Genomic DNA, 26,994 nt, shown 5'->3' with positions numbered 1-26,994 from the left:
TTTCTTTAAGTGACCCTCACAACTATTCTCGCTATTCCCCACTGTCATCGTGTCACTACAGTATGTGTGATCACAGTATTATTTTTTTAAGTTAAATTTATTATATTATTTTGTGTACATGGGTGTTTTGCCTTCATGTATTTCTGTACACCATGTGTATGAAGTGTTGGATTCCTCTGGGACTAGAGTTTGTGAGCCAGTATGTGGGTGCTGTTGTGTTTGGGACATTTGCCATCATTAGCCTAAGTAAATTAGGCTTGTTTTCCCAGCTTTTTGAATTTCAGATGAGTAAAAATGTTTGAAAGAGATAGAGAAATTAGAAAAAAAAAACAACTTTTCATTATACTAGATAATAGTTTTAAAACACTTGAAAATAAAAACCCCTGAAATCAATTGGTATATTCCTCAGTCTCTAGTTGGCCCATAAAAGGATATTCAAAACAAATAGTATGTCTATCATGGTGGCACACTGCCTTTAATCATGGCACATGGAAGACAGGGTTAGACAGATCTTCATGAGATCCAGGTCAGTTGAAACTACATAATGAGACCCTATCTTAAAAAGCATGGGTATGGTATTATATAAGAAGCTGTTAGGACTGGAAAGATGGCTTAGTAGTTGAGAGCACTGGCTGCTCTTCTAGAGGACCCATATTCAGATCCCAGCACCCAACAGCAGCTCACAACTGTCTGCAACTGCAGCTCCAGGGGATCTGACACCCTTATGTATACGGTAGATAAAACACCAATGCACATAAAATTTAAATAATCAGTTAAAAGAAATGGTTGTCATTTTAATCTTTTTGCTGGGGGAGCTTTCTGAGGCAGGGTTTCTTTGTGTACTAATCCTAGCTGTCCTGGAACGCACTTTGTAAATCAGGCTGGCCTCGAACTCAAAGAGATCTTCTTCTGCCTCCCAAGTGCTGTGATTAATGCACTATTATATCCAGCTGTCATTTTAATATTTTTGAGAATGTATTGATTTTATGTGTGTGTGCCTAAATATAGTACGCATACCACAAGTGTTCAGGCATCTGCATAGGCCAGCAGATGGCATTGAATTTCCTGGAACTGGAGTTAAGTGGTTGTGAGCCATTCATGTAGGTGATGGGAGCCAAACCTGGGTCCTGTGCCAGAGTAGACCATATTCTTAACCATTGAGCCCCACCTCTTCAGCCCAAGAGTAGTCATTTATATTGAATGTAATTTAAAAAACAAAACAAACAAACAAACAAAAACCCAAAATACCCCAAACTCACTACATTTCTTTGTTATTCTTTAATTTTTTGGCATTTAGTTTGTGTGTTTACTGGCTGATGTCTGTCTGGCTTCTGGTCCTGGGAGACTCCCCCATTCTCTCCTCTCTTCCCTTGTTCTTCTCTCTCTTGAGCCTAGATTTCTCCTCCTATTTATTCTCTCTGCCTGCCAGTCCTACCTATCCTTTTTCTGCCTAGCTTTTGGTTGTTCAGTTCTTTATTAGACCGTAAGCAGGCAAGGTGAACCAAATGCAACACATCTTTACATAATTAAACAAATGCAGCATAAGCAAAAGTAACACATTTTTGCCTAGTTAAATAATATTCCACAATACAGATGTTTCTTCTTGAGGTCTTAGAGCATGGAGTTCATCTCTGTCTTGCATTCTTCTAATAGTGTTGTAAGAGCCTGTTTACTTGCTTAACCTCTCAAGAAACTGTACATAACTTAAAATTAGAAGTTGTATTTTGTTTATATATCTAACCTGTGCTTGAGTAGTACCCAATATACAGAAGAGATTTATTTGATAAATGGTTGTTCAGTGATTATGTCAAGGCATCAAAATGATTATTTTATGTAATGTGTGGCAAAATATATATAGTGCATGGTAGCTTTTCTCTTTTGGGGTTCAGAGAATTATCTAACTTGAAAAATGTGTTTTTACATTTCAGGAGCATTTAGACAGTACCCATGGGTCAGTCCATTCTTTAGATGCAGACTTGCTGTTACCATCTGGAGATCCATTCAGTAAATCAGACAGTGACATGTTTAAAGATGGACTCCGGAGAGCTCAGTCTACAGACAGCTTGGGAACCTCAAGCTCATTGCAATCAAAAGCATTAGGCTATAACTACAAAGCAAAGTCTGCTGGAAACTTGGATGAATCGGATTTTGGACCACTGGTTGGAGCAGATTCTGTGTCTGAGAACTTTGATACTGTGTCCCTTGGGTCACTGCAGATGCCAAGTGGATTTATGTTAACCAAAGATCAAGAAAGAGCAATTAAGGCAATGACACCTGAACAGGAGGAGACAGCATCCCTCCTCTCCAGTGTCACCCAGGGTATGGAGAGTGCATATGTATCTCCCAGTGGTTACCGCTTAGTGAGTGAGACTGAATGGAATCTCCTGCAGAAAGAGGTGAGTTATTCTGACCTTGTTTCTTTTTTTCTCTTTTTCTTTTGAGAAAGAGTTTCATGTAGCCCAAGCTAGCCTCCAACATACTATATGGTGAAAATTACCTTGAAACTCAGATGATGACTGTTGATCTACCTGCCCACTCTAGTGCTGGGATTATAGGTATGTGCCACCATAGCTTGGTCTCTTGAACTCTGGTATTCATTGTTGAGTCAGTAGATAGTTCCTGCAGTCAGTGCAGGCATGTGCTGCTAGCACATACTCATCCCTTGTCAAATCTGCTTTGTCTCTTCTATACGAAGTCACAGAAAACTGGTTACTCAGAGGTGTTAACAAGCACCATAGGTAGAGCAGTCTGAATTTGGGCTATTAGGTTATTGCAGCTGAGTGTATTCATGATTCACTTACTCATTTTTCCTTCAGTTCTAAAATGCAAAAGTGGTTAAGCACTTGATACAGAGAGTGTAAATTTAAGGAGGATTGGAAACATGGGAGAGAAAAAAAAAGGCAGCCTCGTTGAAGGGCAATTTTCCTTAAAGTATTTTCAAACTTCAGAGATTAGGTGTTAAGAATGTAAATTGTGCCAGGTGGTGGTGGCTTGTGCCTTTAATCCCAGCACTTGGGAGGCAGAGGCAGAGGCAGGAGGATCTCTGTGAGTTTGAGGCCAGCCTGATTTACAGAGGGATTTCCAGGAGCCATGGGTACACAGAGAAATCCTGTCCGGGGGTGGGGGGGGGTTGGGAGGGGGTGGTGTAAGTTGTAATCACATACTGCTTTACAGATTTCCATGCCTTTTCACATACCTCGTCTCTTTGAGCTTTATGATTATAATGAGGCAATCAGGTCAAAACTGTCCCCAGTTACAGATGAAGAAAGTAGCTTAGAAAGATCAAGTAAAATCTGGGTTAGAATCTAGGTTCTCTGACATTAGTGCTTTCCATTACTCAGGGCTACTTTTCTTTAAAGAAGCACTCAGTGAGTGAGTGGAACAGCCTGATAAACCTAAATGAACTACTGTTCTTGAGCTATGCAGGACATGTAAAGAACATGCTACTTAGTGGTGTCATATCCAGGTGTCACTGGAGCCGGTGATGGGGAATTGGTGTTGCCTTCCTTCTCTTCTCACCATTGGTTAGATAGCATTGAGTGCATGGTATAGCACCTTTTGCTTGCTTTGTGTGTTCTTCATATGTGGTGTTTTGTGGCCTTTGGTGCTAGTTGTGTCCTTTGTTTTCCTACAATACTTGCATTGGAGGTTATGACTTTTGGAATATGACTCTGTATTGTAATTTCCTCCTGTATATTTGAATTGTTTACTTTGTACTATTCACTGAGTAACACTGGTAAGAATGTGCATTTGTTCCTTGAGTATGAGACGTAGAATTATTTTGTTCTGCCTGATAAGTGTTAATTTTGGTGCCCTTCAGGTACATAATGCTGGAAATAAGCTTGGTAGACGTTGTGATATGTGTTCCAATTATGAAAAACAGTTACAAGGAATTCAGATTCAGGAAGCTGAAACAAGAGACCAGGTGAGTTTCATTAGAGGAACAGAGTTGTCTTTTTTTTTTTTTTTTTTTTTTTTTTTTTTTTTTCTTTCTTTCTTGTCTGCTTTATGATGTGTATCTATCTGGTTATGGAATAATCTAGCACATACAGTGGCTGCTGATTTCTAGTGAGAGCCCAGTAGGACTCTGGGTATCCATGCTTCATTAGCATGCCAACTCCATACCAGCCAACTCAGTTCTCAGAGGTGCTAACAGCACCTTAGCTCCTTTCTCTGTACCCTATCACTTAGAGCCTCAATACTTAAACTTGATGCTGGCTTGATCAAACTCTCACAGTGTACTTCATGGTACATAGATCAGGAAGGTAAGGTTTACTGTGGCCTCTGACAGAGTAAAAGCTAGCTGAACTCTTTGATTACGGCCTATTTGTTGTAAAATTGTTGACTTGATTAATGGCATAGATCTACAGGGCATAGAAGTTTATAGCTCCCACAGGTTTGGATTACTGAACTTGAGTAAAGTTCTTTTCCAAATACAGAGTAGAATATTACGACATTGGTAATACTCAGGTAACAATGTAGAATTTAACAAGAGTAAGCCTTGTGAAAGCATGTCAGGAAAAGTTAGTATTTTTCTTTGGTTGTTATGAAGATTATTTATTGCCTTTACCATCAGAACTTGAAAGGAGGTTAGAATGATGGTCTTGTATTTTCAAATGTCACTACTATTCAATTCCTCATCTGTAGTATTTTTATTCATAGTTTACAGATGAAATTTTCAAGCTACTTAAAAAATTAAGATAATACATTGGCCTTTGATAGTCTTACATGGAAAAGTGCTTTCTTGGATTCCTTAGTTATTTCTGTAGACTTCTGTTGATGCTTCTTGTATGCCTGGTGTTTTGCTGGATCCTATAGCTAAAAGATGGTTTTGATCCATAACCAATTACAAACCAAACATAAATTCAATCCAGCTCATTCCTAGAGATGAACATCTAGATTAGAGGAGGGTATGCAGCTTAGCTGTAGGCTCAAGAAAGGCAGCATTTGTGTGTTTGCTTTAGAGCCAGTTTTCAAATTAGGAGAACTAGGTAAGGAGAAAGTATATTCAAGGAGGGGAAATGTACAGAGCCATGAGAGAGAGTATGTTTCAGGACATGTGGCTGGTATGGGAGTTTATAAACTAGTGGGAGAAGGAGCTACAAAGGGAGGCCAGGTGAGACCAGTGAGGTGAGGTGATAATCACAGGAGATTAAGAGGCAGGGGATAGGGTAGACAGGGAAGCCAATTCTATATCCTGGAGGGTAGCAGGGAAGAGGTTTTCAAATGAGGGTATGTATGTGGAAAGCTGTTAACTGTAAAGCACACTGTAGCTCTTGAGGCCATTCATTTCTTTCTGAATTGACAAGTTTATGGGACTTCTCAAAAATTTTTTTTGAGTTACTTTTAATTTACAAAAAATTTGTGGGCTGTGGGTGTGTAACACAGTGGTAGAACCCTTGCCTAGCATGCATGAGGCCCTGGAGTTAACTCCTTGGGCCACTGTAAACAACAACAGCAAAAACCCAACTGCTTCTTTCTTTGACTTTTTAAATTATATAGGTGAAAAAACTGCAGGTCATGCTAAGGCAAGCTAATGACCAGCTGGAGAAGACAATGAAAGAGAAACAGGAGCTGGAGGACTTTATGAAGCAGAGTACTGAGGACTCAAGCCACCAGGTGAGTGATGCATGAGCGATGACTAGCTTGTTAAAATTACATTTAAAAATTCAAAAACTATAGTTACTTTAATTCTTTTGTTTTGAAGATCTGGCAGTTTTATTTTCTCTTGAGATAAAAAGTTTTTACTGGTCTTTCTGTGATATTTTAAAAAAGAATTTACTTATATTTTAAATGTGTATGAGTGTTTTGACTGCATGTTTGTATGTGTATCACACACACATTTGGTCCCCTGGAAGGTCAGGAGAAGGGGTCAGATCCCCTGGAATTGAAGTTATATGGGTAGTTTGAGCCACTGTGTGTGTGCTGGGTACTAAACCCAGCTCCTCTGCAAGAACAACACGTTTCTTAACTGCTGAACTATCTTTCCAGCATCTTGTTATCTATTATTCATGATTTTTCTTTTGAAATAATCAGTTAATCTATTTAATGCATTTCTAAGGACTCTGGCTCTGATTCTCTTTTTTTGTGTTTCCTTTGTTTTCCTTGGTGCATAAGAACCTCATGAACACAAAGTTAGAAATTGCTGGCTGGGAACGTAGCTCAGTTGGTAAAACACTTGTCTAGTATTTATTAAGCATTGACTTTGATCCCTAGCACTGTATAAACTGGGGTGTGTGTGTGTGTGTGTGATGGTACATACCTCTTCTCTCTTCACTTGGGAGGTAGAACAAGAAGGGTAGAAGTTCAAGGCCATCCTTAGTTATGGACTAGGAGGCTAGTCTGACTGTTTGAGACCTTGTTTCAAAAAAAACAAAACAAGGACTGACAAGATGACTCAGTATGTAAAGGTGTTTACCACTAAGCCTGAATTCAGTCCCTGGTTCCCACTACCACCCCTACAACTACTACTTATCGTTATTATTATTTTTATTACTTCATTATTATTGAGACAGTGTCTCTTTACATAGTCTTGGCTGTCCTGGAACTCATTATGTAGAACAGGCTGGGGTTGAATTCATAGAGATACACCTGGTTCTACCTCTAAAATGATGGGATTAAGGGCATGTGTTACCATGCCTGGAAAAAATTGTATCTAGCTATACCACTGTTTATCCAAACAACAGTCTAGAGATGCTTAGGTGTTTCTAGATTTTGCAAATGGTGAATTTTCTATAAAGATTCTTGTATATGTCTATCTATTAGTGGATACATAGACTGACTTCTCTTGAGCATAGGTAGAAATAGTGAGAGAGATCGGGAGGTTGCTTTATAGGTTAACCCTTCAGCTCTTCTAGCTATTTCTGCTGACCATTAGTTGTTCAAATGATTATGTGTAATTAGGTTTCTGTGCTTCTATATGTCTAGTCTCTCTTCCTCTCTCTTTCCCCCCTCTCCCTCCCTCTTTCCCTATTTTGTTTTTCCAGACAAGATTTTTCTGTGTAATAGCCCTGTCTGTCCTGGAACTCACTTTGTAGACTAGGCTGTCATTTAAGCCCTTGTTGATTCAGTAGCTAATAGCTCTTGTATCTGGACCTTGAAGATCTACATCTATTTTTTTTTTAAGCCAGTCCCTTGTGTATTCATGTTAAATGCTGTATGTTCTATTAAAATGAATAATGAATGGACTAGCTGTAGCTAAGTGGATAGATGCTTGGTTAGCATTCAGGAGATCCTTGGCTCATTCATTCCTTAGTACCACAGGTGTAATCTCAGCACTTGGGTGTTTGAGACAAGATCAGAAATTCAAAGGGCATTTCCTTATGAGAGGTAGGTAACTAGTGATACTCACAGTCCTGCATCATTTATGCAGTAGCAGGAACCGAGATTGTATAAAAATTTGAAGGTTAGATTATTTAAAGTCTTCATTTCCTCAAGAATGCTACCGGATGCTTTGTTGGTGCATCCTGGATTTTTTACTTTTGCCACCTTATCTGGCTCTCAGGTACCCAGCTCTTCTGTCTGTGTCATAGCTGTGTCTCCTTTCCTTTTCCTTTCTTCTTCCCTCCCTCCGTCCCTCCTTTCTTCCCTCTCTCCCTTTCTTCCCCCCCCCCTCTTTCTTTTGTTTTTTTTTTGAGATGGTTTCTCTGCATTGTTTTGGAGCCTGTCCTGGAACTCACTCTGTAGATCATGCTGGCCTAGAACTCAAAGAGATCAGTCTGCCTCCTGCCTCCCAAGTACTGGGATTAAAGGCGTGTGCCACCACTGCCCAGCTATAGCTGTTTCTTTTAGAATTGTGCTTTTGGAAAGCTGTTTCAAACACTGTGTCCCATACTCTGTACTTGTCCAGTGCTTTCAAAGAAATACAATTTTGGGGTTGGAGAGTTGTGTCTAGAAATTAAGAACACATACTGCTCTTGTAGAGGAGCTAAATTCAGTTCCCAACATCCACCAACAGTTGTCTCTAACTCCAGCTCCAAGAAATCCAATGCCCTCTTCTGGCCTTTGCAGATACTGCACAGACACAAACCCAAACTCAGACACACATATATACACATAAATAAAAATACAACTAACAAAAATCTTTAGGAAAGATTCATTTTATATTTTTATGCAGCCTAATTGTCAATAGTTTTGTTCATATCTGTTATTATTAGAAACAAAATTTGTTGGGTTTTTTGGTTGTGTTTTGTTTTTGTGTTGTGAGACAGAGTTTCTCTGTGTATCTCTGGCTGTCCTGAAACTTGCTCTGTAGATCAGACTGGCCTCAAACTCATAGAGATCTATCTGTCTCTGCCTTCCAAAGGCTGGGATTAAAGGCATAGGCCGCCACTGTCCAGCTAGAAACAGAATTCTAACAATCATTTTTATAATGTCTACACAAAATTATTTCTATTAGTTTTTGTGTGTTTTCAGTAATTCCTTCCCCAGGGATATTAAAACTAATTCAAAACAGTTGGGAGTTAAGTGATAATTAATCATTCTTCAATACCTACCTTAGAAGATTGCAACCAACTCAGAAAGGATTCATTTATCCTTTAAAGGTGTGTTGTCTCTTCTCTTTTTCTCTCCTTCTTTCATTTTAAAGAAGTACATTTATTTGTGTACACACACACACACACACACCATGCATGCATGTATATGTATATGTGTGTATATATGTGTGTGTGTGTGTGTGTGTGTGTGTGTGTGTGTGTGTGTATGTATATGAATATGTGTGGCCATGGCATTTGTGCAGAAATCAGAGGACAACTTGCAGTAGTCATTTCTTTCTTCCACTGTATGGGTTATGAGGAGCAAACTCAGGTCATCAGGTTTAGTAGCAAGTGCCTTTATCTGCTGTGCCTTTGCTCCAGCCCCAGGCTTCTAGTTTTTTTTTTTTTTTTTTTTTTTTTAAGCCTCTTAAAAATATAATCCTAACTAGATCATGTGTGTTCTCATCTTTCTTAGAAGCAGTTACTACTGTTTGTTGATGTGAGTCAGCATGTGACTTAAGCTTTGTTCATGCTCTAGGGTACACAAAAGTCTTGCCTTATAGCAAGTCCACACATTGGTTTAATGAAAGATGCTTGGTTCATGGATTTGCTGTGGAATAATGGGATGCAGGGTTAGCTTCAGATAACCAGTTTGTAACTGTGTGTTTTCATGTGTGCATCTTCTTTTCAGATATCTGCACTTGTTCTAAGAGCTCAAGCCTCTGAGGTCTTACTTGAAGAATTACAGCAAAGCTTTTCTCAAGCAAAGAGGGATGTTCAGGAACAGATGGTGAGTCGGCATTTGAAATACATGTCATATGCAACCTTTATTCCTGTTTTTTCTCTCTCAAGATTATCTTTAATATGACTTTTACCCTGCTCAAAGTAGCTACTGTTAGATACTCCATTTATGATGGTAAAATACTGTACAGACATCCTTCCTTCTAATCAGAGCTCCTCATTCTGCCCCATTTCATCTTTACCTTTTCTGCCTTGGGAAACCTAAACAGAGCAAGCTATAATAGAATAGTATTTAATTTTCAGTTTAAAATAAAAGCTAATAGAATAGAGAAAATTGTCATCTCCAGTTCACACAGCTTTTGAATACTTACGTGGTTTTTATGGGCAGCTTATTTATTTAGAATAACCTTATTAATTTCCCAGGCTTTATGTTTGTTGTAGCTCTGGAGACCTTTCAGAAGGCTATTAGAGGTGAGGGATGGAAGCAGAGCTTCATGAGGAGTGGCCACCAGGAGCCTTTGTGGAGTACTTTTGAGGCTTGGGTCTCCTTTCTCTCTAGTCTGACTGTTTGTCTTGTTGGACTGTGTATCTAATGGCCTGGATCAGTTGTGGCAGAGTTGTTCTTTTGAGGATGACTGTAAAGCTTTTATTTACCTAGTACTTTCAGAGGGACCATTAGAAGGCTACAGGTGGGATGGTATTTATTTATTTTTCTTATTTTACATATTGATCCCAGTTCCCTCTCCCTTCCTCCCTCTCTCCCATCCTCCCATATCCCCTGACCACCCTCCCATCCCATCACCCCTCCCAACCCACTCCACAGGTAGGGTGATTCCTTCCTGGAGGAGTCATCTAAATATGTCAAGTCATTTGGAGTAGGAACTAGGCCCTCCCTCCAGTCTCTAGGTTAAGGAGAGTATCCCTCCATGGGGAACATGCTCCCAAAGCTCCTTTTGTGCACCAGGGATACATCTTGGTTCCACTGTCAGAGGTCCCTTAGACTGCCCAGGCCTTCTAACTGAGACCCATGTTCAGGGGGTCTGAGTCAGTCCAGTGCTGGCTTCCCAGCTATCATCTAGAGGCCCATTAGCTCCTCCTTGTTCAGGTCAACTGTCTCTGTGAGATTCTGTAGCCTGGTCTTGTCTTCCCTCTCTGCATCTGGATTCCAGTTTGGCTCAGTGTATAGCTGTGGGTGTCTGCTTCCAGCTACTAGATGAGGGCTCTATGATGGTGGATAAGTTAGTCATCAATCTCATTATCAGGGAAGGGCATTTATGGTAGCTTTTCCACTGTTGCTCAAATTGTTAGTTGGAGTCAGTCTTGTAGGTCTCTGGACATTTCTCTAGAGTCAGTTTTCTCTTCAAACCTATAATGGCTCCCTCTTTATGGTATCTCTCTCTTTTTTTCTCTCTCATCTATTCCTCCCCTGACTGAATTTTCCCAGTCCCATGTGCTTTTCTCTCCTCCCCTTCTCTTTCTCCTAGCTCCCTCTCCACTTACTACCTCCCTCCCCCACACTCCCAATATGCTCAGGAGATCTTGTTCATTTCTACTTCTGTGAGAGACCTTGTATGAATCTCTTAGAATCCTCCTTGTATCCTAGTTTTCTCTGGCGGTGTGAATTATAGGCTGGTGATCCTTTGCTCTATGTCTAAAATCTATATATGAGTGAGTACATACCATGCTCCTCTTTTTGTGACTGGGTTACCCCATTCAGGATGGTTTCTTCAAGTTCCATCCACTTGCCTGCGAATTTCAAGATAACATTGGTTTTTTTCACAGAGTAGTGTGCCATTGTGTAGATGTGCCACATCTTTATCCTTTCTTCAGTTGAGGGGCATCTAGGTTGCTTCCAGGTTCTTGGTATTACAAATAATACTGCTATGAACATAGTTGAGCATATGTCTTTGTTGCATGGATGTGGATCATTTGGATATATGCCTAAGAGTGGGATTGCAGGGTCCTGTGGTAAACTAATTCCCATTTTCCTGAGGAACTTCCATACTGATTTCCAAAATGGCTGTACAAGTTTGCACTCCCACCAGCAGTGGAGGAGTGTTCCCCTTTCACCACATCCTCTCCAGCATAAGTTGTCATTGGTGTTTAGTCATTCTGGCAAGAGTAAGATTGTATCTCAGAGTTGTTTTGATTTGCATTTCCCTGATAGCTAAGAATGTTGAATACTTTCTTAAGTGTCTTTTAATCTTTTTGATTTTCTCTATTGAGAATTCTCTCTTCAGTTCTGTACCTCTCCTTTTTTTTTTTTTTTTTTTTTTTTAAATAGGGTTATTTGGTGTTTTGTTGACTAGTTTCTTGAGTTCTTTGTATATTTTGGAGATCAGTCCTCTGTCAGATGTAGGATTGGTGAAGATCTTTTCCCACTCTGTGGGCTGCCATTTGGTCTTGTCAACTGTGTCCTTTGCCTTACAGAAGCCTCTCAGTTTCAGGAGGTTGCATTTATTAATTGTCCATCTCAGTGTCTGTGCTACTGGAGTTATGTTCAGGAAGCGGTCTCCTGTACCAGTTTGTTCAAGAGTACCTCCTACTTTCTCTTCTAAGAGATTCAGTGTGGCTGGATTTATGTTGAGGTCTTTGATCTATTTGGACTTGAGTTTTGTGTGTGGCGATAGACATGGATCTATCTGTAGTCTTCTACACACCATCATCCAGTTGTGCCAGCACCATTTATTGAAGATGTTTTCCTCCTCACATTGTATACTTTTAGCTATTTTGTCAAAAATCAGGTGTTCGTAGGTATGTAGGTTAATATCAGGATTTTTGATTCTATTCCATTGGTCTACTTGTCTATTTTTATGCCAATAACCAGGCTGTTTTCAGGACTATAGCTCTATAGTAGAGCTTGAAGTTGGGGATGGTGATGCCTCCTGAAGTCCCTTTGTTGTACAGGGTTGTTTTGGCTATCCTGGGTCTTTCGTATTTCCATATAAAGTTGATTATTATCCTTAATTTCTTTCTTTGTTTCTTCTTTGACCCAGGTATGGTGCAATTGCGTATTGTTCGGTTTCCATGAGTTTGTAGGGTTTCTGTGATTTGTGTTGTTGTTGAATTCCAACTTTAAAGCATGGTGGTCTGATAAGATACAGGCGACTATTCCAATTTTTTTTGTATCTGTTGAGGTATGTGGTCGATTTTAGAGGTTCCATGTGGAGCAGAGAAGAAGGTATATTCTTTTGTGTTTGCTTGGAATGTTCTATAGATGCCTGTTAAACCCAATTGAGACATAACTTCTTTTGTTTCTGTGTTAAGTTTCTGTCTGGTGGTCCTGTCTAGCAGTGAGAGTGGGGTGTTGAAGTCTCCCACTATGAGTGTGTGAGGTTTTATGTGAGCTTTGAGTTTTAGTACAGTTTCTTTTACGAATGTGGGTGCCTTTGTATTTGGGGACATAGAAGTTCAGAATTGAGACTTTGTGCTGATGGATTTCTCCTGTGATGATGATGAATACGAAATGACCGTCTTTCATCTCTTTTGATTGATTTTGGTTTGAAGTTTAACTTGTTAGATATTAGGTAGCTACATCTGCTTAGCTAAGCCATTTCTGTCAAGTTGTGAGCCCGCCTATCATTGCCTTTGCTTACCATAATGTGGTTTGACATACCAGAACTGGATGAAATCTGTTTCTGGGTGAGCTCTCTCTGGCTAGTACCAGGGTGGATTTGTTTTTTTCTCCAAGTATGAAGCTTCTAGAGAGATTCCATTTCCTTGGGGTACAGTGTTTCATGAGTCTGGTAGTCAAAGGGAGGGTCATGTGTGTCTTTGAAGATCTTGCTGGGCTAAGTACAGATTGAGAGTGATCATAAGGCACAGCCAACTAGCCTCAAGAGAATAAAGCCAATAATGTTTAACCAAAGTTTGTACATGGCCTGCCTGCCTGCTTTTGGGATTCAGCTTGTTCATCACCCACCTTCGGAGATGTCTTTAACTCTCTCTCGCAGACCTCTTCCTCCTACGGGTGTGTCCCTTCAACCTTGTACTGTTCACTAAGCCAATTTTGTTATGGCACCATTTCACACTGAGGGTAGTTTTTGCTTTAACTAAACTTTTCTCTTCACCATAGCACTTAATTATAGCTCAGAAAACTGGGCATGGTGGCATATGCTGTCAATCCCATCACTGGGAAAACAGAGGCAGGTAGATCTCTTGAGTTCAAGGCCACCCTGGATTACATAGTGAGCTCCAGGCCAGATAGGGCATTGATCCTCTTCATTAGGTGTAATGAGGGAGTGGTGTAGAAGCTTGAGACAGGTTCTTTTGTTGCTCTGGCTGGCCTTGAATTTTCTATCCACCTAAGGCTTGCTTGATCTTTGGATCCTATGCTCAGGTGTTCTGCGTGCTGGGATCTTGGGCATACACCACCAAATCAAGCCATAGATCCTTTTGAAGACTTGCAGCCTGGGGCTCCCCAGCTGTTCACTTGCTCCTGGACTTGAATATTGTATGTGTAGTGGGTATAAGGGAAGATGGAGATACTGCCTTTTCCTTTCTTCTGTAGAATATTTGTTCTGTTTGACGTGTGTGTGTGTGTGTGTGTGTGTGTGTGTGTGTGTGTGTGTGTGTGTGTCTTGTGTCAGCCATTTCTACTGAGCCATAGAATCTGGTCCCACTGTGTTCTCCAAAGAAACTGAATATTTTTCAATTGCTGGTAGGAACAGTAGAGAATGAGCTTCCATGCTTCTCTCATTGCCTGACACTTGCTGAATATATAGAAAGACTGCAAATAAAAAAATGGGATGGGGCTGGTGGGGTGTGAGATGACTCTGCAGGGGAAGATGCTTGCTTGGCCTTAATATGATACCTGGAACCCCTGTAAACATGGAAACAAAGAATGGACTCCACAAATTTGTCCTCTGGTCTCCACATACATGTTGCGGCACACACTTATCCACACCACAATAAATCAGTGTACAAAATGTAAGTTATGAACTGTGTGTATGTTTCAGAAGTTTTACATTGGCCTTGGAAGTTTTATTTTGGCTTTCTTTTTCTCTGATGTGTATGTCACTAAACTGGGTTTACCTTCCTAGCTGTGATTAGCATCTGTTTCTATTTTAGGCTGTGCTGATGCAGTCTCGTGAACAGGTTTCAGAAGAGCTGGTGAGGTTACAGAAAGACAATGACAGCCTCCAGGGAAAGCATAGCTTGCACGTGTCATTACAGCTAGCAGAAGACTTCATTCTCCCAGATACTGTGGAGGTAATGTATTTGCCACATCATCAAAAGAACAACAACAACAACAACAAAAAGGGTACTTTTTGAAATGGTTGTAAGTTCTTTTAAAAAAAAAAATCTTCTAACTTAGTCTTTAAAGTTTGGCCCCACAGAGGGTGTTGGTGGCTCACGTCTTTAAACCCAGCACTCGGGGAGGCAGAGGTAGGTGGATCTCTGTGAGTTCAAGGCCAGTCTGGTCTTCAGAGCGAGTCCCAGGACAACCTCCAAAGCAATACAGAGAAACCCTGTCTTGAAAAACCAAAACCAAACCAAAACGACAAAAAAACAAAAAGGTTGGCCTCACTAATAGCTTTGGTTGGCCAGAAACGAACTGCAGACTTGTCTCTGCCTGCCTTTTTTTTTTAATTTTTGTTTTGTGTTGTTTTTCAAGATAGGGTCTCACTGTGTTGCATTGGCTGTTCTGGAACTCACGATGTGGACCAGGCTGGCCTATGATACACAGCATTTGAGAAGCGGGGGCAGGAGGATTGCTGTGTGTTTGAGGAGACAGTGCTATATAGTAAGTCTCAGGCCAGCCTGCACTACACCTGAGACTGTCTAAGATTAAAAAAAAAAAAATCAAATGTAACATAAATTTATCTTTTTATACGTTTCCTCGAGTTCTTCCTTACCCTAAATCCTACCAGATTTAAGTTATACCTAACTTTTTTTCTGTGTACATACTAACATTACTATTAGTGGTTTGTTGTTTTACTATTAAAGACAGTTGTTTATTGTGACCAATGCCCACAGCTGTGGTCTAGCCCAGGCCTGCACTCTCAGGAGAGCTCTTGTTCTTTTCTTAACTGGTAATCTCTGGTGCAGAAGGCTTGGGAAACACATGCCTTTGTGTGAGCTTTAAATATCTTCACTACCACCTTCACCTCAGGCTGGAAAAAGTTGTGTTCTGTTCTCTAGAGAATTTTTATTCCTAGATTTTTAAAGCTTTCTAAAATGAGCATGATAGTGCTTGCCTGCAATGCCAGCACTCTAGAGGCTGAGCAGGACTTCCTGAATATATAGTCAGATGTGCTGTGTAGGGAGTTCCAGGCCAGCCTGGGCAACATAGGTAAGCCCCATCCCCCAAAACTAGGTAAAGGTAATTAATCAGAAAGCTATTTGGGGATGCCAATTTGGATATTATTTAATTTCCAGAAGACCTAAAATTTGGGGAAGGAAAGCCAGATATGGTGTCATATTCCTGTAATCCAGCACTTGGGAGGCAAAGGCAGGTAGAGCTCTGTGGGTTGAGGCCAGCTTCTCTCAACAAAAGGAAAATGGTAGGAGGGCATATAAGCTTGTTGCCCTAGAAAGCCTTTCTTTGTGGGGGGGGGGGGGTCAGTGGGTCATTACTTACCTGACACAGTATTTTGCCTAAGGAGATTTACAATGAGCATTTGAATGTGTGAATAGGTAAGTTAAATGTATTTTATCCTGAGTTTACATTTGTTCTGAGTTCTTCTCATTTCATCTTTGTGAAGGTATTTGTAGTGAATTTCATGTGTAAACTTGTATAACTAATTTTTTTCTGCTGATAAGACAACTTTGAGGGAAAATGTAGTTTACAACACAACTTTTTAGCCGTGCTGGATGTTAATATGCAAAGGAGTGTGCTTTCAGAAAGAGCATTGTGTTTTTGTTGTGTGGAATGTGTTTTACTCTTTTGGCTTTTTTGAGGAGCCCATCACCCAGCTCCCAAATAAATCACACACAGTGTCTTATTATTACTTATGAATGTCTGACCTTAGCTTTGGCTTGTTGCTTGCCAGCTTTTCTTAAATTAACCCATATACCTTTTGCCTCTGGGCTTTTCCTTTTCTATTCCTGTGTACCTTTCTTTTCCTTCTTATTCCGTGTCTTGCTATGTAGCTGGGTGACTGGCTGCTGGCGCCCTCCTCTCCTTGTTTTCTCATGGCTCTTTCTTCTTCATTTCTCCTTCTGTTTACAGTCTCTGCCTTCCAGTCCCACCTATCCTTTCTTCTGCCTTGCTATTGTCCATTCACCTCTTTATTAGGACCATCAGGTGTTTCAGATAGGCAAAGAATTACAGCTTCACAGAAGTTTAAAAAAAAATACAGCATAAACTAGAGTCACACCTTAAAATAATATTCTACCCCATACCTTAAAATAGTATTCTACCACACTTTGTGGTAATTGAAATTCATGGTCTAAATATTTAAATCATGTGAAACACACATCTTCAGCTTCTGTCACCTTCACAAATCTAGTAACTTCTTGTGTACTGATTGTAGATGCTCCGGGAACTGGTGTTAAAATATCGGGAGAACATCGTTCATGTGAGGACAGCAGCAGACCACATGGAAGAGAAGCTGAAGGCTGAAATACTTTTCCTAAAAGAGCAGATTCAAGCAGAACAGTGTTTAAAAGAAAACCTTGAAGAGACTCTACAGCTGGAAATAGAAAACTGCAAAGAGGAAATAGGTGAGAAAAAGATGTAGTTTGGGCACTGGGGGTGTAGCATTGTTGGTATAGTGCATGCCTGGATACAGGAAGACCAGAAATTCAAGACTAGCCAGGACTGCAGAAGACTGTCTCAAAAAGCAAGCTAACAAACAAAACAAGTAAACAACACATCCATGATTGTGGAAATCAGAAGTATAGGAAAGAACACCTGTCCTAGGTGTTCAGATGTACAGTAACCATGAAGCCCCTCCTCAAATACTTTGTACTTTTATGAGCTCTAATGGCAATGGAGCCAAAGGCCACCGGGTAGCAGAGTCAACTTTATTGCTAACAGCAGAATTTAGGTCACCACTCTGTGCATGTATAGTTGGCCTTTCCCTGAGCTTCTTTTTTTTTTTTTTTTTTTTTTTTTTTTTTTTGTTTTTTTTTTTTTTGGTTTTGTTTTGTTTTTAGACAGGGTTTCTCTGTATTGCTTTGGAGCCTGTCCTGGAGCTCTGTAGACCAAGCTGGCTTCCAGCTTAAAGAGATCCACCTGCTCTACCTCCTGAGTACTGGGACTAAAGGCGTGCACCACCAACACCCGGCTGAGCTTGGTTTTAATGGGATAGTTTGAGAGAGGGCACATTACTCTAGAATGTATCTCTGACTCCTCTGGGGACATTTTAAGGGGGGGGGGGAATGAAAAAATAATAAATGATTTCTAATATTTCTCCCTTTTGTCCTAGCTTCCATTTCTAGTCTAAAAGCTGAATTAGAAAGAATAAAAGTTGAAAAGGGACAGGTGAGTCACGAGTTTAAAATTAATTCTACAAACATGCAATGGTTACTTATTAAATCCTGTGCTAGAAAAAAGAAATGAAGATAGCGTGGCATAACCCTGCTTTTAAGAAACTGCCTAGTGGGAACACAGTTGGGTAGGGATAGAGAACATGTATTGAGAACTTGCTGTGTGCTGGGCCCTGTGGTGATGGGTAGAGTATGGAAGTAGAGGAGCGTCAGCCTGGCATGGCCACTACATGACTGTGCTGCACTGCAAGGATGGACACAGGTGTACCCACAGGACAGGGTATTTAGTGCCTGGCCCCTGCTACTCCCTAGCTTCAGGTACTTGACTCAAAAGACCTTTGCTTCCCATGCATTTCCACTTGTAACACTGGCTGTACCTTGTTTCTCATTATTTAATTCCAGTCTCTTCCCGTTTTACTTGAGTGCCTCTTCCAGTTCCCTATACTTGAAGCAGCAGCTTCCTGTCTTTTCTCTCTTTCCTCCTAAGCTGCGCCATTCATGGCTTATAGGGCTCTTTAGTTGGCTTCCAACACTCACTCTTGTCCTCTAACTCCTTTTTTTAAGGAAAGGTGTTTTTTCTTTTTTCTTTTTCTTCTTTTTTTTAAAAAATGTACATTGGTATATTGCTTGCATGTATGTCTCTGTGAAGGTGTTGTATGCCCTGGAACTGGAGTTATAGACAGTTGTGAGCTGCCCAGTGGGTGCTGGGAATTGAATCTGGGTCTTCTAGAAGGGCAGCATGTTCTCACCAGCACCCCCTTAACTCTTCTTTTGCTGCCCTCATTCAGTTGTTGCCCAATTCTGGATTAGGCCTGCTATTTCAAGAAGCCAATACTCCCAAAATTGGTGGCATCTCTTGCCTTTGCTGCTGTGGGTTCCATTCTTCACAATAGCTTTCAGTCACTTTCATCTCAGTATGTTCTCTGCTTCGTCATTAGACAGGGTCACTTGTAGCCCAGGTTCCCAGTTACATGCCCTCCTACTTCATCATCAGCCTTCTTTTTAAGATAAAATGATGGCGTATTTCTCACCACAATGTAACACCGATGGATGCCTTCACTGGTCCCTTCTCAGTGTTCTCTAGCTTTGAACATCTACTTCTTGATTGATCTTTCTTCCCATTGTACAGAATTGCCCAGTTGTTTCCCATTAAGAAGGGGAAGAGAGATGGACATGGGGCACACATTTGTAATCCCAGCACTCAAAGCTAATGATTCAAGTTTGATACATAGGAAGACAACCTTTCGAAAGAAAGAAAGAAAGAAAGAAAGAAAGAAAGAAAGAAAGAAAGAAAGAAAGAAAGAAAAAACCAAGTTTCTCCTTGAATTATACTTCTCTACTAAGTCATCATTATTCCAAGTTTCTTAAAAGAGTGCTGCCCTCCACCTGACCTCCTGGGCTCTTCTCTATCATAATCAGCCTTTGTTTCCCCTCTGCTTCAGAGGACTCTCTAGATCATGTTATCATGCTACAGAGATGACAACACTCAGGCCTGGAGGGTGTAGCTGGGTAGAAGAGTGCTTTCCTTGCACTGGGAAAGGAAATGCCACACTCGGATGTGCCCCATGCTTCCCACCACTGTCATTTTGGGTCCCTAGTTTTGGTGGTTTTGGGGATTGAATTTATGTGTATGCTAGGTAAGTACTGTCCCACTGAGCTACACGCCTAGCTCTGAGATGTCACCTCTCATCAGCCTATTGTCACAGCCTGACTTATTTCCTCAGAGGCCTCCAGACTGGAGCCTTTTTCAATTTATCTCTGTAATGAAGCCAGGCTGTCTCAGTCTTTAGTAGTTGAGGACAAGTCCATAGTCCTTAGTGCAGAGGTCTCTCACCTCAGAACTCTCAAGACTCCCACGATTCACAGCCCCATACTGCTGCAGGTAGCCAAACCTCACTACCATTGGGCAGGGCAGCCATTTTGCTTTTGGAACATCTCTTTATTTTCTTTACCTTGTCACCCTTTCCTTCCCCTGCAAAAATGTTAATCCATGACTGCAGTGCAAAGAGAGGAAACAGAACCACAGGTTCAGGCCTGCCTGTTACACAGCTCAAAACCAGTTCAAAACCAGCATGAACAATAACAAAAAAAATCCTGTTTCAAAAGGAGTTGGGGGGTGGTGCCTGTGACCCTGGGTTCAATCCCCAATATTAAAAGTAAAAGTCATTCATCGTCTCTTCTAGAAAATACTGTCCAATAGTCCCTGAATTAAATGCTGCTCCCTTTGTGTTGATATGTAGTAGTTATTTCCATGTCTGTTTCTCCTGGCTTCTCAGTTTCAGGCCTTAGAATTAGAATACAAATTAGTAAAGACCAGGTTTGGAAGAACAAGAAGAACCTATGCTCTGAAGCTTGAGAAGAACATTCCAGGTGCAGCCAAGTCTGAGCAAGCCTGAGTCTGGGCACAGTGTTCTGGGTTACAGATACCTCTAGATAGTGCTTGTGTGGCCTTCAAAGTTTTTATGAGTTTCAGTTTTCCCTTCTGATTCCCTTTGCACAGTTGGAGTCTACGTTAAGAGAGAAGTCACAACAACTTGAGAGTCTCCAAGAAATAAAGGTTAATTTAGAGGAACAGTTAAAGAAAGAAACTGCTGCTAAGGTAATTATGTTTATTGATCATTTAATTAAAAAAACAAAATAAACAAACAAAAAAACAAGACTAAAGCATGCACACCTTTAATTCCAGCACTAGCGAAGCAAAGGCAGATTTCTTTGAGTGAATTCAAGGCCCTCCTGGTCTACATAGTGAGACCCTTTCTCAAGCAGACAAAAACTACAAAAAACAAGGGGGCTAGAAAGATGGCTTAGTGGTTAAGTGCACTAGCACTCTTGAAGGACCTACATGTTGTATTACAGCCATTTTTTTTTAAAAAATCTAGTCACAGGGGGATCCAATGCCGCCTTCCGGCCTCCATGGGCATTGGAGGCATATGGTACACAGGCATAGTATACACAAAATACCCATACACATACATTTTTAAAAATTAAAAAAAAACAAACAAACAAACAAACAAACAAAAAACCCACAACTGTTCTTCCAACAACTTGCAAAAAGAAGATGATTTTAATGTCCCTAGAGTTCCCTCTGCCAGTCCTGGGAGCTTGTGTTATAGCTTCAGGTAGTTGATAAGAAACATTGAACCTGGAGCTGGAGAGATGGCTCAGTAGTTCAGAGCACTGACTGCTTTTACACTGGACTAGTATTCAGTTCCCAGCATGCATATGGTGGCTCACAACAATCTGTAACTCCAATTCCAGATTTGATATAACTTTCTGACACACACATTGTGCATATACACATATGCACACAATCAATATCCACATATTGAACCTAACTTGGACAGTGCTCTGTTAGAAGTATTTCTCTGAGCTGGGTGTAGGCCTGTCTGCAGTTCCTGTTACTGAAGGCCAAGTCAGGAGGATTTTTAGTTCAAAGGCCTAAAAAAGGGCTATCAGGTAGATTAAGACCAGATTTGGCAACTTAGTCGAACCATTTCTAAGGAAAAAAAAAAATGTTTAAAGGTGTGGTGGGGGCTAGGGTATAGATGTAGTTTAGCATGCATGAGGCTCTAGGCTCACTCTCCAGAGATGAAGGAGAGGCTGCTTTGAAAAACATTACTCCATCCCATCCCCGTATCAAATACTAAGATTGCCTTGAAGCAGATTTCCAGGTTATCCTGATTCTGTATAGATTAAAATGCATGTGGCTGATTATGGGGAACGTTGCCTGGACGTGATGTCTTAAAGAGCTGTGTTGGTGGTTGATTTTTAGAAAAAGGCTCCCATGATTTTCAGTAAGGAAGGCTGGAGATAGCTGGGGCTGAATGGCCCAAATTAACTAGATGTTTGATCTAGTAATTGTCAGAGGAAATTCTAAGTGTCTGTCCATGTTGCTGTGACAGCTGTTCATCTTGGGAGCAGGGACACAGCACTTTGAGTACCTTTCTTATCCTGGTTTCATACCTAGAGCAAGTGACCTACCCAACTGGCATTGTTGCCTGATGGGAAGAGAGAATGGGTGGGGGGAAGTGGATCAGCAGGTAAATGTGCTTGCTGCCCAGCAGGATAATCAGCATTTGATCCTTGGGGCCACATAGTGGAAGGAGAGATCCAGCTCTCTTAATGTCCTCCTGGTCCTCACCTGTGAGTTCTTCCCTCTCCACCCTACTCCACACGTCATACATGTAAAAGAAAGAGATAATGGGAGTGGGGATAAAGCTGAGTTGGCATGCAGTCATCCCTGGGGTTTGATCTCCAGCCCTGAGAAAATTGGGTGTGTTGGCACAATCTGTAATACCACAAGAAAGATGGAGGCAGGTGGATCAGAAATTCAAGCTCATTTTCAGCTGCAATAGAGCAAGTTCAGGGGCTAGTTTGGGCTACAAGAGGCCTGGTGTTAAATAAAGATGGGAACCAGTGAGGCAGCTAGAGGTACTTAGCACCAAGCCGGAGTTTAATGTCTGGGGCCCCTGTGGTGAAGGGAGAGCTGACTCCTACAGCTTATCCTGTGACCTCCACTTGTATGCTGTAGCATGAACAATCCCCCACCCATCAGCGTCAGTAGAAAGATAGAAATGTAATTTAAAAAGATTAATGGGAAAGATTGTATGAGTTGGGGGTGTCAGGGTCATCACAAAGGAACCCACAGAAGCAACTGGCCTGTTCATGGGAGGTCAGACTATGGATCGATATCGAGAGAGCCTGCATAGGACTGGCCTAGGCCCTCTGCATTCATGCAGTGGTCATGTGACTTGGTCTACTTGTGGGACTCCTAGCAGTGGGAGTGGGGCCTGTCCCTAACACTTTGGCCACGAGCTTTGGGAACCTGTTCTGAATGCTAGGTTTCCTTGCCCAGCCTTAATACAAGGAGAGGAGCTTAGTCCTATTTCAGTTTTCTATGCCATGCTTTGTTGGCACCCATGGGAGGCCTGCCCTGTTCTGAAAAGGTGGAGGAGGGGTGGACTGGATCTGGAACAGAGGGGAGGTAGGAGGAGAGAATTGGAGGAGGGGTAAGCTGCAGTTGGGATGAAAATAAATGAAAAATTTAATAAAAAAAGATTAATGGAATATGGAGGTGTTATTCAGGTCTCTGCTCTAGTAGTAGGAAGAGTTGGAGATACAGCTTGGTGATGTAGAGGCTTGCCCACCAACAAGCTGTGGCCCTGAGTTCAATCCTTAGTACAAAAAAAAAAAAAAAAAAAAAAAAAAGAAGAAGAAAAGCTTACAGCTTCTCTATAGTCAGTAACTAAAGTTCCTAAGGAATTTTAGGAACTCTGGCTATTTGGCATTAATCTTCACTCAAAACTTGTATTTTTTAGGTTACTGTTGAACAGCTCATGTTTGAAGAGAAGAACAAAGCTCAGAGGTTACAGACAGAATTAGATGTCAGTGAACAAGTCCAGAGAGATTTTGTAAAACTTTCTCAGACTCTTCAGGTGAGGTGTTTGGAGTACTACCTTGGCCCTCTGTGGAAGAGGGCACCAATGTAGCAGATTTCCGACTGCTTCTGCCTCTATTATCTGCCTAATTACTCAAGCAGTAGCCTGTTACAGACTTGGCTCCCTTCTCCTTTCCCTTCTACCTTGCCAATTTTGCCTCAAGTATAAATGGGATGGACACTGGAGTGGGTACTAACAGGGCAGAGGGATACCAGTCTATTACATAGACTGAATCTGGTGAATTTTCAAAGTATGTTTAGTTTTTGTTTTTCCCTTTTCTTTGACGAGCTTAATCTGGTGAATTAATCTGTTGCATGTTAAATAAAATGGTCATAGAGGGAACATAGGTAGGGCATCACCTACACTCATCTTGACATTGTTTCTCTAGGTGCAGTTAGAGAGGATCCGGCAAGCAGACTCCTTGGAGAGAATTCGGGCAATTCTGAATGATACCAAATTGACAGACATTAACCAGCTCCCTGAGACATGACACCCTGGTAGCAGGATTCTAACCTGCATTTTGGGTTTTTAACTCATCTTTAGAATAACATTAATTATTATTTAACTCTTATTGGAAGAAGTCACAGCAAAAGGAAGACTGGAGAAATGCAAATCTGGAGGAAGAAAGCTGCGGTGCGCAAGGATAGTCAACAGATGTTTCAAAGGGACACTAATGGACACCGGACTCGATTCCAACAGGTGTGGGGTCAGATTTGGTGCCAGAAAAGTGCTGTTTCCTTGCCTGCTTTCTCCAACGTGGATCCTGGAACAATCTGACACGAAAGCAGCTTCCCCATAGTGTTTGGAACTATGTTTTCTGTTCATACAAACGGGGAGAGAGAAGTTTCTTTTTCTGTTGTCTAGGGCTCATCAGTAGCAGTGTCCAGCTAGCAGAGAGGTGTAGTGTGCTGAAGAGTATTTTATATTAAAATATGAAGTGTGAGAGCAGGCCATTGGCTGTTGACTGTATTTCCCCTTGCTCAGTGCATCTTTTTTCTTTTTACCATTTTATCTTCTATTGGAGGACCTTAAATGCTACTGAAATTTGCCTGAGAATTACAGGACCACGGCAAATAAAAAAGGCAATTCAACAAAATTAGGAGAATCTGAATACTTGGCTGAGGCCATACATATATATATATTGGAAGTTGAATTTAAAGGAAAAAAGCACAAGAAACCTTGGAAGCACTTTTTCTGTACACTGGGATGAACTTCCTGGGCCCACAGGTACCAGGGCAAAGGAGAACTGTCACCATCTATCCTTTCGAAGTGTTTTAGTTATTGGATCAATGGAAAAAAAATATTAATAAACGAGCTATCTCTGACATCTAGTACATATGTATAAATCTGCTTATTTTCAGGCTGCCTCAGAGGCATACTATTTTTAAAGTGTCACATATGGAATGGCGATGGTTTACAAATCTTTGTAATTATGTTTTACAGTTTAGATCTATAGTATATGTGACTATGCTTATAGTGAAGCTGGGAAACTTACTAGTTCAGAATCTGCTTCACTCTTGTCCAAGAGTTGAGATTCCTTTCCTATGTGGAGAAGTAGCCAGTGGATCAGATTGTTAATCCCAAACAGATTTATGAAATGTTGTAGAAATCAGACTGTGCTCATGTACTACTTACCAGCTGCAGACTACCCTGAGTAGTATAGCCAGTAGACAGCTAGCTATGCAGTTTGAAAGTCAAAATGTTTTCAAGTGAGTGGTATTGGCTTACAGCCGATACCCTAAGAAACCTTGTGGGAATGAGTTAACTAGACTTTTCAGGCTTACCTTATCAATTCATAGCATAAAGGGACTTTGTAGTAATGAGTCATTATGAGTTTGCCCTCAGAGTCTTTGCTATTACCCTATCCCATGGGTTATTGTTTATGATTATGAATTTAAAAGTAAATATGAATTGTGGAAATAGTGCTAAAGGCTTGCCAGTGCATGGAAACATTGGCTTAAAGTCCCCTTGTATACAGTACTAGGTTTAAAAGAAATATAGTGTCCTCATTGAGTTAAAGGAACTTTAATTATAATGTGATTAAGTTAGATTTTTCTAAGACTAGTCCTTGGGCTCCAAGCTAATTTGTTTTGGATTACTGTTGGCCACAATGAATGGGTAATTCATAATCATTCTCAACTGTCACTCCAGTGCACTGTTCCACTGAGACCAAGGATCTTACAGACCCTTTTCTCTACAAGTTGGGGATTGAGCAATAAAGACATCATGATTTTGTGATTAGGGGACTATTTATAGAGTCTGCACTTGTGGCAAATGCAAACTGCTGGAATCCATTCAATTGAAAAACACACCCTAGAGGAACAGAAACTGAAACGCTAGTTTTCAACAACCTGTCTATGGTATGAAATAAACTGCTGCTACACCACCAGGTAGGAAACAGTTCTTTAAACTTAGGTTTTCTGCATAAATTACATCTGATTTAGAAGGTGGGATTCATTGTGAAAGGAAAGATCAGTCTGGTTTCATTCAGTGCTGCATTCAGGCTGTGTAGACCTGTTCTCTTGCATGTCTAACCTGGCTTACCTTTTAACTGTAACATATCGTATGTGCCTTTTAATTGGCAGTCACTTGGTTGTTTCTAGGCAGGCACCTTTCAGAACTCAAATTCACAGATATGAAAAGATGACTTAAAGCTGAGGACAAAATGTATATGGCAGAACACATTGTTTCTTTTCCTTTAAGGTGCTAGAACTTGCACCTCCTACCTGAACTGAACTCTGAAAGGTAAATGATGCCTGTGAGGAAATGAGCCAGCAGAGGGCTCTGCAACTGTAGATCTTCAACTCTGCTCTGAGCCAATTGCAGGGGTATCTGTTGTGTTAACTGTACTACTGAAGGCATGTCCTTAAGAAAGTATTCAAATTAAAAGAGCTGCTACTGAGTAGGGTGTGTGGCCTTTTCCTTTGCTCCCTGCAGAGGCAGCTTTGGTACTACTACCTAAGATGCAGCTCTTGTTCTTCAGACACAGACCTGGCAGTATGCAGCTGAAGCCTGTGTCCCAGAATTTTGAAAAATAGATCATAGACATGAATTATTAAGCAAAGTTAAATTTTGAATAAAAAATTTATTCAAATAATATAAAACAAAAGGAATAAGAATAACCACACCAAAGTTTATTCAAAGATGCTTCTTTATAAATCAGATACTGCTACCTGTTTGTTTTATAGCAAGTGTTTTTAAGCCTTCAGTTGTATTAACTTCAGGTGGTGTCAGAAGTTGACATGATTTCGGATATCATTGATTTGCTTCACCATTTCCCTTATGTGTTCACCCCTGCAAAATCATCAAATGATTCAGTTAAAAAAATGAATGAACCATTAGTATTGAATTATAAGGTTGTTTTTGTTTTGTTTTTCTATCCCCCACCCTCAGCTCTAAGACAGGGTCTCTCTCTGTAACTCTGGGTGTCCTGGAACTTGCTCTGTAGACTAGAGCTGGCCTCAAAATCAGAGATCTACCGCTGCCTCCTAAGTACTGGGATTAAACTCTCAGAGAGTTGCAGTAGACTTAAGAATGGCTTTGCCGATCTAAGTAGGTTGAAAAGGTCTCTTGTGGAAAGCAATATTTTTTTTGTGTGGTGTTGGGAACTGAACCCAAGGCAGCACACATTCAACAGATGCTTTGTCACTGAGCTATATAAGCACAGCCCCCCGGGAACACTGCTAACCATATTCATGGGACACACTTTTGGTTACACAACAAAATCATTATAGGAGAGCCACTATTCTTCATCCCACCATATTTATTCATTTATGCCTCTGTCTATCTCCCCCCCCCCCCCCATTCTGCAGGTAAATCCCAGACTCAGAATTCTTATCTAGGCAGCTTTTTTTGGGATATTGTTACGGAAAAATTGTCTCACAACAGTAGCTAACTGGAAAACA

The 26,994-nt window shown here is 40.8% G+C and overlaps 2 protein-coding genes across 5 annotated transcripts in view; one reads left to right on the top strand and one right to left on the bottom strand.

Annotated features, from left to right (window-relative positions):
* Rabep1 (rabaptin, RAB GTPase binding effector protein 1) overlaps positions 1-24,039 on the top strand; it is a 74,327-nt gene extending 50,288 nt beyond the window's left edge. For 2 of the 3 annotated variants that reach the window (XM_051180105.1, XM_051180107.1), the window contains exons 9-18: positions 1,929-2,396; positions 3,821-3,925; positions 5,503-5,619; positions 9,166-9,264; positions 14,286-14,426; positions 16,694-16,883; positions 17,591-17,646; positions 20,152-20,250; positions 22,970-23,086; positions 23,478-24,039. In XM_051180105.1, the coding sequence (XP_051036062.1) occupies positions 1,929-2,396; positions 3,821-3,925; positions 5,503-5,619; positions 9,166-9,264; positions 14,286-14,426; positions 16,694-16,883; positions 17,591-17,646; positions 20,152-20,250; positions 22,970-23,086; positions 23,478-23,579 (1,494 nt within the window). In that variant the 3' untranslated portion in view covers positions 23,580-24,039. The remainder of the gene's footprint in view (positions 1-1,928; positions 2,397-3,820; positions 3,926-5,502; positions 5,620-9,165; positions 9,265-14,285; positions 14,427-16,693; positions 16,884-17,590; positions 17,647-20,151; positions 20,251-22,969; positions 23,087-23,477) is intronic. The other variant, XM_051180106.1, reaches the window with a different exon arrangement.
* A 2,111-nt stretch (positions 24,040-26,150) lies between these two features.
* Nup88 (nucleoporin 88) overlaps positions 26,151-26,994 on the bottom strand; it is a 29,537-nt gene continuing 28,693 nt past the window's right edge. For both annotated transcript variants that reach the window (XM_051180108.1, XM_051180109.1), the window contains exon 17: positions 26,151-26,383. In XM_051180108.1, the coding sequence (XP_051036065.1) occupies positions 26,320-26,383 (64 nt within the window). In that variant the 3' untranslated portion in view covers positions 26,151-26,319. The remainder of the gene's footprint in view (positions 26,384-26,994) is intronic.

The sequence above is a fragment of the Phodopus roborovskii genome, unplaced genomic scaffold, assembly GCF_943737965.1.
Source record: "Phodopus roborovskii unplaced genomic scaffold, PHOROB, whole genome shotgun sequence".
Lineage (NCBI taxonomy): Eukaryota > Metazoa > Chordata > Mammalia > Rodentia > Cricetidae > Phodopus > Phodopus roborovskii.
Note: the sequence above shows the minus strand (reverse complement) of the source record. Positions and strands in the feature narration are given on the sequence as shown.